A 12,225-nucleotide genomic window follows, 5' to 3' on the forward strand; every position below is an offset into this window, starting at 1 on the left:
CAAGTAAAAATGCGAGTAACAGGTATCTGCTATAATAGAATAAACAAGTTAATTGCGATCAATCAACTAAGCTTGTTTAGCCTATGTTAAGAAATCAGACAAGTATATTTTTACTTCTAATTATAGTCCATTTTATTGAAACGTTAGTGTTATATTTTAAGGACCTACCCTAATTTTTCAAACATTAATTATTGTCATTATTACAAATTACTTTAACTTTATCTCCTTGAAGCCATTGAACGAACAGCTTCTTCTGCTGTACGAGTATTGCATCAAAAGCAGAAATGCCCGAACGACGGAGTGACGGGAGTTCACTCACGAGCACGTGCAGGCAGTGTGTGACGAGCACGCCGACCAGCACGGTGGCGATGATGCCGGTGACCAGGCCGGCGCGAGCGAAGGCCTGCGGCATCGCCAGGATGCCGGTGCCGAGGCTGCACTTCAGCAGGTGCACCAGCGTCTCCATGTTGCTGCGGGAGGGCAATGCATTACCAGCCACTCGCACTGAGCCATTAGGGACCGATTGGAATCGACGATGGTTCCCGGATCCACAGCTCAAACAAAGTATCTTCCGTTTTATTATTATTATTTTAATGCTATGTTGTGGGTGAAGGGCCAGAGCCCTACCAAGTGTTGCTCTGTTTATAGGCCATGGTTTTCCAGCTACAGTCAGTCAGCCATCTGCGTGGTCCATCAATTATTAAGATAAAAAAACCAGGTGGTCTGGCCGGGTGTCAGTAGATCCGTAGAAGCGAATGTTAGATATGTCTTTGCATAAAAATTTTAAATAATCTATTAAAACTCTTTTAATAAATCGTGGTTATCGCACAAAAATTAAATTTCATAATGGCAAAGTTGCTTCGAAATAGGCTGCCTTTACTTTCATCTCACACAATAATGGAAGATGATTGTTGATTGCGAATGATGTTGGAAAAGAGCCACTGCTGAGTTTCTTGTCGGCTTCTTCCCGGTAGAGTCGGCTTTGTGAACACTGTAGACAAGGAGATGCCCACTTTCAACACTGAAGTATATGAATTAACTTCAACTGCTTCGACATCCCGCCAGATGTTGTAAATTACAATCGATAAAGAGATACTAACTTCGTGGGCTTCGGCAGTTGACGATGTAAGTGGGGGTCATAGTCCTCGTCCGAATCTTCCCTGAGAATAAAAGAAAGATTTTATAAACATTACATATTTATGCTGCCCGATACGGTTTGAAAGTGGTCGTGTGCACGCAGTGGACAAACAGATTGATTGGTAGAAGTTGGGAAGGTTTATCAGCTGCTCTCGAATTACCCTCATTGTGTTTGAAGCGCGTGCGGTTGCATGTGGGAGTCTTGTGGTGTAGTGGTACGCTGTACTGCTTACACAAGGGCACGGTAAACTGAAAGATTACCTATAAAACATAATTTCCACTCCGGACAAGTAATTACAGCAGTCCATCTCTACTGTAGTAATTAATGACTTGACGTCTTAACTTGTTATGCTAATTTAGGCCCTAATCTTTCTGCTGTTGTCTTTTTTGACCGTGCTCCCATTGACCCCCAATGTAACGAAAGCTCACGTAATAGCTTTCAGCGCGTATTTAGTAAGTAAAAAAAAGTTGTGGTACAAAAGTTGTTCACTATCATGAATATTGTAATACACCATCGGCATCGTAATTCACATGCGACAACTAGCCTTGATGTTGTAATCTTGATACTGATATCTTTAGTGCGGTTTTGTGATACCTCAACCTTAGCGTGTCTCTAAGGATAACATAAATATCAGATCCTATGTAGTGAATAGCGTGCATTTTGCACTATATACTTAGAATAAATAGACACCAATTACGCTCCCGCGCTGTCTGATTGGTTGCAATGGACGAGGTGTTCCTGGAGGAGGGTGAGCTGAAGATGAAACAGCAATAGGAAGCGCGTGTTACTTGGCAGGTATCGGCGACGAGCTCTCGGCGGGGTCGCTGACCGCCTGCAAGTGTACGCTCTCGCCCTTCTCGTCCATCGCGCGGCGCTGCGGTCTGCTGCCGCTCCGCTACGCGATATCTGCGAACAAGAACTGCGCTCAGTCAGCAGCACCGCACGCTCCCGGCGCACGAGCAATGGATGCCATCCCTTCAGTTAAACTTTCATATCCTTTCCCTTACATTAGGTACTGTACCTCTACCATTACCTCTATCCCAAAGAGATGATGACGCTGTATGAGAGAGAAGATGCTCTAGACTTTTCAAAGAGTTACGAACTGATTCACCTTGCATTCGTTTCCTTCGCCGGAACATAAGATCATGTCTAACTTCACCCCATGACAAGTTGTGGGAACCAACATCAAAAATGAAATTTTACTAATGGGCTTAATTTTAGTTTAATAACCTAGATTAAAAGACACAAACTACTAGAATGATTGTATTTAAGAAACTGGATACACAATGCGCAGTGCCTGGCGCCATGCTCGAAAACGTCATTACACATGATTGTAAACCAATAATTAAATCGCAAGGATTATCATCACCATGATGTCAACCAATGGACGTCCACTGCTGGACGTAGGTCTTTTGTTACTTTCCAAATAGCACGATCTTGTGCCGCTTGGGTGCAGCGGCTCCCTGCGACTCGTTTGATGTCATCCGTCCATCTGGTCGAGAGTCTACCAACGCTGCGTTCAACGGTGCGAAGTCGCCATCACCTCGGGACCCCAACGTCTATCGTTTCTTTGAGCTATGTGCCCCGCCCATTGCCTCTTCAGCTTCGCGACTCGTTGAACTATGTCAGTAACTCTGGTTCTCCTGTGGATATCCTAATTCCTGATTTTATGACGTGAAGATACTCCGTACATAGCTCTCTGCATCGCCCGCTTCATATTTCTAAACCCTCTTAAGAGACTCATAGCCAGCGACCACCTTTCGGAGCCATTAGTCATAACTAACATGGACTGTTCGCAGAAGTTGGTTTAAGGCACTGAGGTATTTTGGGGGAAAAGATTTCCCCAATGCTGCATCAGAGTTGGACTCGGCGGTTCACCTCTATCTCGAAATTGGATCTACCGAACTGGATCCGTCATCCGTATGGCCTTTCCAGTGCAGTGCTTTCGACGATTACAATTCGGCATCATCGGCTAAACATGACCACCGAACGATGTGCGATCTCATAGAAGTCAACTCGCAGACCAACAGTGGTCGGTTTATTAAGACACGCGGCTGGACTGAGGGCAAGGTCCAGAAGGGTTCTTGTACCATTGGAAAACGTCACATAGTGTCTCGTGGTCAGGGCACATCTCGGATGGTAATTTTCTACTGTAACCGGTCGCGATAAAAAACCAAGGTACAGAGGTTTCTGAAAAAAATGGAATCGTTGAACGAATTGTAACAAAGTAATTTTGTACAATACACACTGTTATGTCATTAAACTACTTACTACTTAAAAACTTTTGGTTTAAGGGCAACCAATTCAAAGTAATAGTTTCAGTCATATCGCAATGGACGTGCGAGCTGATTCCACTGGCACACGAATAATAAAAAAAAAATAATTATTAAAAAACGATATATAATATTCTAAAGTACAATAGACTACATAATAAATGGTTCCGTCGCGTAGTGAAAAAGATGGAAATAACTGATCGACTGTCACACGTCCGACGTGGCGGAGACACGAGCCGGGTTATGTAAAACCCGCTAATTTAAACTCGCGAGTCGATGTTTGACAAAGAAATATCTCGTATATACTAGCTACTGAGCCGGCGGCAGAGGCGTCACCACTCAAGGCGCCGTGGCTTGCGGGCGCTGTTGGCCTTCGCACCATATCGCTTCAACACCGACTCGACAAACATTGAAACATTGGAATGTGAGCTCTATGCTCTATGCTCTACATTAACTAAACTTTAGATGTCCGGCCCAGTAGAGTGTCCAACACTTTATGCCACGTGATATGATAACGTATATGATACGAGCCCTAAGTCATTTGAGACATCAGGCACTGCGGGATTGTGAACAATAGGGTGTCCCGAAGTTGCTAAACATCCGCCACGTGAGCAACATTCGGCGATGCAAAGCTGCCAACGAGCACTGGGTGGCGCAGAACGTAACGTAAACTATAATCATCGTCTTTCTCTCGAAATGAAAATAGACCGATACAATAGCTCAAGTAATTAGCTAGTGAAATGATTGACTGTGACGGACGGACGGACATGGCGCACCCTGAGAACTGATAAAATAATACTTAATATTAAATGGTACCTATGCTGTAACACAAATATTAACGATGAATCACAGGCACACATCTCTTTCCGAATCATAATTGGGAAGCGGCTCGTTGAGATTATGAGCCATTGACTTGTAACCTCGCCCGGCGCGGCACGTTTGTAAGTTAAAGAGCCCTACGTTCCGATCGCTGCGGTTTTGGACCTAAACTCCCATGAAAAGCGTTTTCCGGGAAAAAGTAGAATGCCTTTAAAATTACCAGGCCCCATGTCATCAAGATCGGTGCAGTGATACACCGAACATACGAGTAGCTAAAAACAAGCAAATCAACAACAAGAAAAACTTTCGCATTCATAATATTAATGCTTATGAATGACAGGTACAGAGCTGGATCAATGTATTTTAAAGGTAAAAGTCAAAGGAACAAACCGTCTCAGTACGCTAACCGCGCTTCTAACTAAATGTTATATTTAGTCGCAAGCACATCTCAAACTTCACGAGAATGGAATCGCAGGTAACAGGTACTTTATAACAATAATTAGCTTTATACTACGCGTACGTAATAATACTGCGTCCAACCCGCACTGCGCCCAGCACTGCGCCCAGCACTGCGCCCAGCAGTGGGCCGGTGTCGGGTGGGTCATAGATGGGGTGAGATGAATAAAAGGGACTGGTCAGTCTCCAGGCTACAAGCTATCTCCACGTTAAAACTCGCCAATTTTATTTTATTTTTAATATATAAATACAAAATTGACCTCTTGAGATTTCCTTTATTATGATTTCTATTTTGTTTTGTTTTATAGAAATCTTTATTTGTTTTTATTTATTTTTTATTTTTACGGGATGGGTAGTCTTTTATTTTAGTTAGTTCTCATATTATGTATAATATAAAGTCAACATTAAATCTATAGGTAATCCTGTGGATATTCTTGGTTTAAAGTATTTGTACTCTAGCTGCTATTTAAAAGGTTATTGTCATGTAATTTTTTTTATTTCTACAATTCTTTTCATTTTATCCTTTTTTATTGTCTATGTGTGATTTTTATATGGTCCTAATTTAATTTTTATCTCCTGCCCGTTCTACATTTTTTCCGTACTTACAGTATTCGTCAAAACCATTCCTAACTAACTATACAGCCGGCTGGCGGCTCGGAGTCGGCTGCACCGGCGCGCCGCCGCGACCCTCACGCGACAATGGCTACAGGAGTCTACTATCTCTGGGCATGTCTTATGAATACGCCCAGAGCGTAGACACCTGGAGCAGGTCTCTGTATGCTTCGATTGCAGTAGTAAGACGCTGCCATAAAATATAAAGTATCTTTGGTCCATCGCTAGGATGCAAGCTAATTCGTAACTCGTATGCCAACACACTTTGGATTGACAACGGAACGGATAGACCCATACATTTCTGTGAGTCCTGTCATAACTACAGTTAATTTAAAATGAACGAGTTATTTTGATATGTTTTATACGAACTTTACTTTTACCCTAGAATTGAAAATAGTAATAAATAGTTATTTAACCGATCTATGTCCTCCGGTAGCCAAATCGAATGGAAATTTGGTTTCAGATTACTGTATTGCTTATCGCGCATTATATGTTTCATACTTCGTTACAACTCCTTGATAGAATTCTGGCATCAAGATAGTGTGTTAGCAGAGATGGAGTACCTCATGTGTGTCTAACTTAAATGAATAACAAGATCTACAAATTCACTTAATTGCTCAGAATTAAATCAAACATTGCACAAAAAACAAAATAGAAAAAAAAACAAAATATTTATTCAGAAAAGGAAATGCGGAAATGAACCAGTTAAACATTACTTTGAAACACATTTCATTATAGTAATCTGCAAACATAATTGGTGTATTTTAAACCTTTATCTTACTTTCTAATTGCTTATTTTAGAGCGTCAAATTATATTAAAATAAAATAAATAATATTTAAGCATGTGTACAAAATCGATTTTAATAATAATTTAATTAACAGAATAATCATTTGGAGGAAATATCTATATAATATTACATATAATAAAATTGGAGTGTCTGTTTGTAATATTAAAATAACCATTTTTTAATACAAGTATAAGAATATATACTGTACCTACATACACCAAAATAACATTTTTTACAATTTTTGTCTGCCTTTTGTCTCTGAAATGGTTAGACCGATTTTGACGGGACTTTTATTGGCAGGTGGCTGTTGTAATAAAGAGTAACTTAGGCTACGTTTATTTTATAAAAAACTTTTATTTTAAGAAAAAAAAGTAATGTTGCAATGTCCGTCACGTCACTTCCAACACCAATGGTATATAAAGCTGAAGAGTTTATTTGTTTGTTTACTTGAACGCGATGATCTCAGGAACCACGGGTCCGATTTGAAAAATTCTTTCAGTGTAATTGCCCATCTATCGAGGAAGGCTGTAGGCTGTATAGCATCACACTAAGATTAATAAGAGTGTAGCATCAATGAAGAATGGTTTTTTTTTTCCTTTTGATAGGTTCCGCTGCGTGCGTGTGTTAGGAAATAGGGAATTACAGCACTTTATCTATGATAAACACGATGATTATATTAAATATATCAACAAATAATAGTTTGTATACTCATTGATAATGTATTGAAAATAGAATAATGGACTTTAGTAGACTGTCAAATAAAAGTATAGGATCTATGGCGGGAGACGCGAGTTTGACAAGTTAGATTGGCGGCAAAGAAAAGTGAGGACGGATTTAAATTAATGAATTGAGAATAGAAGATTAAGTAAAGTATTGTGGATAGAACGTTACAAATTGGGAATAGATGATTTATAATGGAAACGACATACTTAACGAAATATTGTTGTGGCAAAACAAGAGTCGTATATACTGGTGATGGAGTTGAGATAAGTTGTTAAAAGTTGTTGGTACTATGGTTGTACCTGATGTTGCATCAGATAAGTATATCTCTTATATCCTTTGGGTTATTTAGGTATCATATATGGAGCCCTAGCATTATTTCATACAGATAGCTTATGTAGCAGAGGTTGCTCTGTACAAACAATTTGTTTCAAAAGTCCTGATGTTATAAGTGATCATAGTATTTATGTTTGACCTGTCTTATATGTCTTGTATCAAAGGACCTAGCGTTATAACATATGATAATGTTGTAATTGTGTTTATAAGTCTTGTTTTAATTGATTGAATAAAAGAGCAACGGTAGAGTTTCTTGCCAGTGGTCTTCTCTGCCGAAGACAGCATTCCGAACTGGTAGTAGAGTCATTTGAAGGTAACAAGTAATATGAATTATAGAGAAGCTTAATATACAGTATTAGTGTCAGTCCAGTTGTTTTATTTCACTCCTTGGGAAGTCAGGTTTATAGAGTACAGACCCACAACACTGCTCTAAAGCAGGTTGGTGGGATTCAATGATGTCTTATAAATTTAATACTTTAATAGGAAGGAAGAATAATAGTCATGAGAATAAATAAGTACTGCTAAGAAACTAGCTATTTAGCTTCAATAATACTGTTAATTAATGAAAGATCTAAGTGCCATCCTGAACATTGTGGGTATTGAAGTGAATATCTGAATACCTTGGCCCTACCATTTTCTATATTTTTTTAGCACGTGCATAAACGGATAGTTTCGATAAAATCATGTATGACAAAGTGTTCCCCTTTAAAAGTACTAACAAAAGAAGGTTGACATATACGCGGATGAAATCGCGAGGGTAACTAACACAACTTTCTTTTATATATATATATAATATATATATATATATATATATATATATAGATTAGGTATAAGCACATAAATATTAGTGAGGATATATTAATATTAGGTATAAATGCAAAAGTATGTTTAATTGTCAGTCCTTCCTTCAGTTCACACCCTAACTAAGCAAAAAAAATAACCTTGATTTTTGGCATAGAGCTAGTTCAAAGGACGAAGGGTTCACAGGCTACTTTTGTTACCAGGAAAACATACGGTTCCTACGGGCAGAAACACGGGCAAGAACATGACATAAAAGGACAGAAATAGGTATTGCATGTTTCATTCGGTAAAAGAACTCCTAGATAACAAAAACTAGATTTTGTGGAGTATGTTTTGTGGCACTTCAATTGACAGAAACTTTCAAATGTCAGAGCGACATAAATTAACAAACGTTTATTATTAATAAGGGAATAAAGCGTATCAATCACTCACAAGTCTTAAATTCTGGACTAATATTTTTATCAACCGCGTTGATAAAAATATTAGTAATAAATTTAGGCAGATTTCTAAGATTAATACAAAGCATGTTATTCTGAAGCGGTGATACCCTTGTGGGTAAGGCTTCGTCTTTTACTTTAGTGAAGACCGAGATCGAGCCCCGGCATTGACTTTTCGGAGCTATGAAAATTGTTGATTTAATGTAAATTATTGATATTGGAAAAGAGCAACTGCTGAGCTTCTTGCCGGCTACTTCTCGGTAGAATCTGCCTTCCGAACCGGTGGTAGAGTCACTACACACAGACAGACTTGAAGTTTCAAAAGTGCTTATATTAGGCCTACTTGAAATAAATGAATTTTAAATTTGAATTTTTAATTTTTGGAATTATGTGCGTTTTTTATTCTTCTTTTTTTTTTCACCTAAATTCTAGTATACAATAAAAATATCGTGATCTATTCAATTTCTATGCAGAAAGTCGTCTCAATCAGGGCTCCAAACCTCATTGAGCCCCCGACTCACTTGTCACGGGGCCCGCGCCCTAACCTAGCTAGTTAAAATAGATAGGTACTTGTTAGTTAGGCAGATAGGTGCGTAACATAAAACATCCTCATCAAAAACTAATAAAACCATAATAAATAATAAATTTTAATACAGAATTAAAAATAATAAAACTATCTCCACACAATTATTCAAAGTGTGGGACAAGCCGCGACACCGCTTCACAAAGACTATCAAAATATTATTTAGCATGTTTTTTTCTAGATCAATTAAAGTTTTAATAGGTTCATATTTAATTAATCAGGTATTTTTTAAACTATGGAGGTTTCCGATTGCTCTTGGAGACGGTAAATTAATTAAAAGTTTTCATAGTCTCAGCGAACGGGGCATGAGGATTAACGGGTCACGAGGATCAGATATTCATAAAGTTTCATTTGGGGCAAAAATAGTATTTCAAATTGAAAAGTTGTGTTGGATTAAGATTATAAACAGACACACAGAGAGATACCGATAATAGTTATAAATCATACAGATCATCATGTCTAACTAAATATCTCAGTACATAATCACATTTATCATAGATATTCCTCAGTTTGTAAATTTAAAAAATAAACTAAATTAACTTATTTTTTTAACTCTTTAACTGACTCTTTCCTGTATTGTTTGCATCGACAAGAAAACGTTCCCATGTTGGCCCATTATCGCAAGCGCCTAACGGAGGGGATTCTCACGCTTTGCAACACATGCTCCTGATGCGCTTTTCACCGCGGACAGTCAGCAGTAACATCACTAGCACACACTCATCCTCAACACTTTTCAATGCACATTTATAAAATGTTGTTTTAAAGTAATAAAGGAATATTAATGAATTACTATCCGCGTGAAGATAAAATAATAAAAAACTGTCTTACTGATAAGGTATTACGTTCGCAGAGCTGTATTGTGAAGAAGCTGCTCGTACAGGAAGCTCCCGGTGCGATGAATATAGCAAGTAGGTCGTTCTCATTAGGCGACTATTACGAAATACAAAGAATCTGAACCGAATTGTAATTTTGAGCACAATACTTTCGCAGATCAGAAAATATAAAAAATATAGGAATAGGCTACGGACGGAAGAACAAACAAATATGCATTTTGATTAAACGTCTAAAAAGCTTTTTCTTTTATACTTGACTCTTTTGTTTATCTATTCCTGAAAGTACATTATGTTTTCACATCCGTTTATATCGCACTATGCCGGGGGTGGTTAAGTCGCGATGGTGGGGTTAAGAGGAAAGTAAATCAGTCAGCATAGCAACCTGTGATCCGGGGGCCGGGCTACGGGTCGGCGCGGCGCGGGTGCGGCGCGGGTCTGCGGACGGCGTGGCGGCGTAGCGGCGGCGCGGCTGTCGGCGGCGGACTCGCGGCCGCACGCGCGCCCAGCCCCCGCGGCCCCGCGCCCCCTCGCCCCCGCCCGCCGCGCTCTCCCGCGCCCGCGCTCGTGTCACGGGACCTCTACTGCGCACCGGTTTCGGGGCGAACTCCAATCCTGAAGGCCCTTGCACTAGGAGCCCTTTCAGTTCGCCGCAGGCCGCGATCCCTTTAGTCAGGAAAACTGCCAAAGCCGTTTTACTTTTCTGTTAGAATATTGGACCAAAGTTTGTACAGAATAAATATGTAACACGTCCGTGACAGAATACGTGAGCGAGCGCACGGCGGGGGTGGAGGAAACAGCTAGGGCCACCTCAAGTGCCATGTTCAGTTTTGTCTTAATTAGCAAAATTATGTTTATTATTTGAGTTTATTTATTAATTTACAAAACTTAAGTTATCATTACGTGCTAATGCTATAAATATATATTTTATCACATTTCTCAAAACAACGAAAAACAGACTAGAAGTCATCAAATCCCTGAAATTCATAGTAGAATTTTAAATATTAGATTCTTAAACAAGATGGAAAGTGCCTCATCCACACACCTGAGATGTTAATACGTATGCACGAATATAATCCTTTTAATTTCGATTGTGATCAAAAACGGAAACGATTCCACTTTTTTCATCCCGCCACTGAATCGCATTCAGTTGAGAAATGTAGCACCTCACATTATAAACAAAAGGTATGAATGCTTCAAAAAAGCCTGTAATAAGCCTGGGCTAATCACAATTCATGAATAGAAAAGTTGAATTTAACGGTGCCACTTCATAAAATATTTATTAGTTTTTCAGTTATACTTCTTTTGGCGCGTTAGGGAGTAATTATGATGAGTATGAGTCAATAATTACGATCACACGTAAATTATTACAGCACACCGTCACAAAAAACCGACACCCTGAATTTAGCTATTTAGTTTATTTTACAGTCAACATTTATTTAGTCAGTTTATCAAAAAAGGTTTGACAGTGTACATTTTAAATTTTCGAAGTCTGCGGGGTCAGTCCGGGGATTTAATTGATCCGAATGTACAAAAAAGTCAAATGTTACGTTGAGAGTAACGAGGTTGTCGGATAATGAGACAACTAGATAATACGTCATAGTAAACATTTTAATGTATTAAATACCTTTTTTTGTTAGTGTTGTTTTTTCTACAAACGTATACCTATTAAGGCGGAAGATAAAATTTTTATCTTGTTACCGCTCTCCGGTAACTCTAGTTCTTCTACGGATCTCCACATCTAATCGCGTAAAAATTCTCTTAGCCTAGCTTTACGTAAATTTGACATAAAACATGAAAATATTATTTAAGAAATTAGCGACCTTGGCATTCAAAGGGACCTGCTTTTAAATACGTTGTGGTATTGTAATAGGACAGGCAATTGCGATGCGTACGTCAATTGTGCTTTGCGTGTGCAATACATTTTGGCTCTAGGGATATGAGAAAAACGTAGCAGACGTAACATATGTAGGCAGTATTAAATGCCAATGTTAGATTTGTCTTATTTTATTTTCCTTTTAGTAGAGTTGATATCGTTCTCTTTTTTGTTATTATTTATAATTTTATTACAATTTATATAAAACAAAGTACCTAGCTGCCCCTGTTTGTACGCTTACATCATTTAACCTATGCAACGGATTTTAATGCGGTTTCAATTATACATGGAGTCATTCAAGAGGGAGGTTTATGTGTACTAAAGGTACATGCATATTAATTATTATAGCAAGAAGAGAAGAGGTGGTAGTTGGCTTCTTTCAAGAGTGTGTCAATACTTCGGAACCCCGCGTGCCTCTCAAGCTCTTTGTATGTTTTAAGTACTTAGGCACCACCGTCTTTTTGTCTTTATGTTAATGGCTTGTTGTTCTGCCTGAGTATTAAATAAATTCTTACGCCTCTCTTTATGAGATGAAGAGTCTCATCTTAGAACCTTA

General features: G+C 38.8%; 1 protein-coding gene across 3 annotated transcripts in view; it reads right to left on the reverse strand.

Moving 5' to 3' along the window:
- The window catches only part of LOC120636489 (proton-coupled amino acid transporter-like protein CG1139), a 33,784-nt gene that overhangs the window by 11,274 nt on the left and 10,285 nt on the right, over nt 1–12,225 (reverse strand). For 2 of the 3 annotated variants that reach the window (XM_039907994.1, XM_039907991.1), the window contains exons 1-4: nt 10,179–10,220; nt 1,927–2,044; nt 1,101–1,160; nt 320–470 (exon numbers count right to left, since the gene is read on the reverse strand). In XM_039907994.1, coding sequence (XP_039763928.1) covers nt 320–470; nt 1,101–1,160; nt 1,927–2,003 — 288 coding nt within the window. In that variant the 5' untranslated portion in view covers nt 2,004–2,044; nt 10,179–10,220. Of the gene's footprint in view, nt 1–319; nt 471–1,100; nt 1,161–1,926; nt 2,045–10,178; nt 10,221–12,225 lie in introns of those variants that run through there. The other variant, XM_039907992.1, reaches the window with a different exon arrangement.

Source organism: Pararge aegeria, chromosome Z (genome assembly GCF_905163445.1).
Source record: "Pararge aegeria chromosome Z, ilParAegt1.1, whole genome shotgun sequence".
In the NCBI taxonomy this organism is placed as follows: domain Eukaryota; kingdom Metazoa; phylum Arthropoda; class Insecta; order Lepidoptera; family Nymphalidae; genus Pararge; species Pararge aegeria.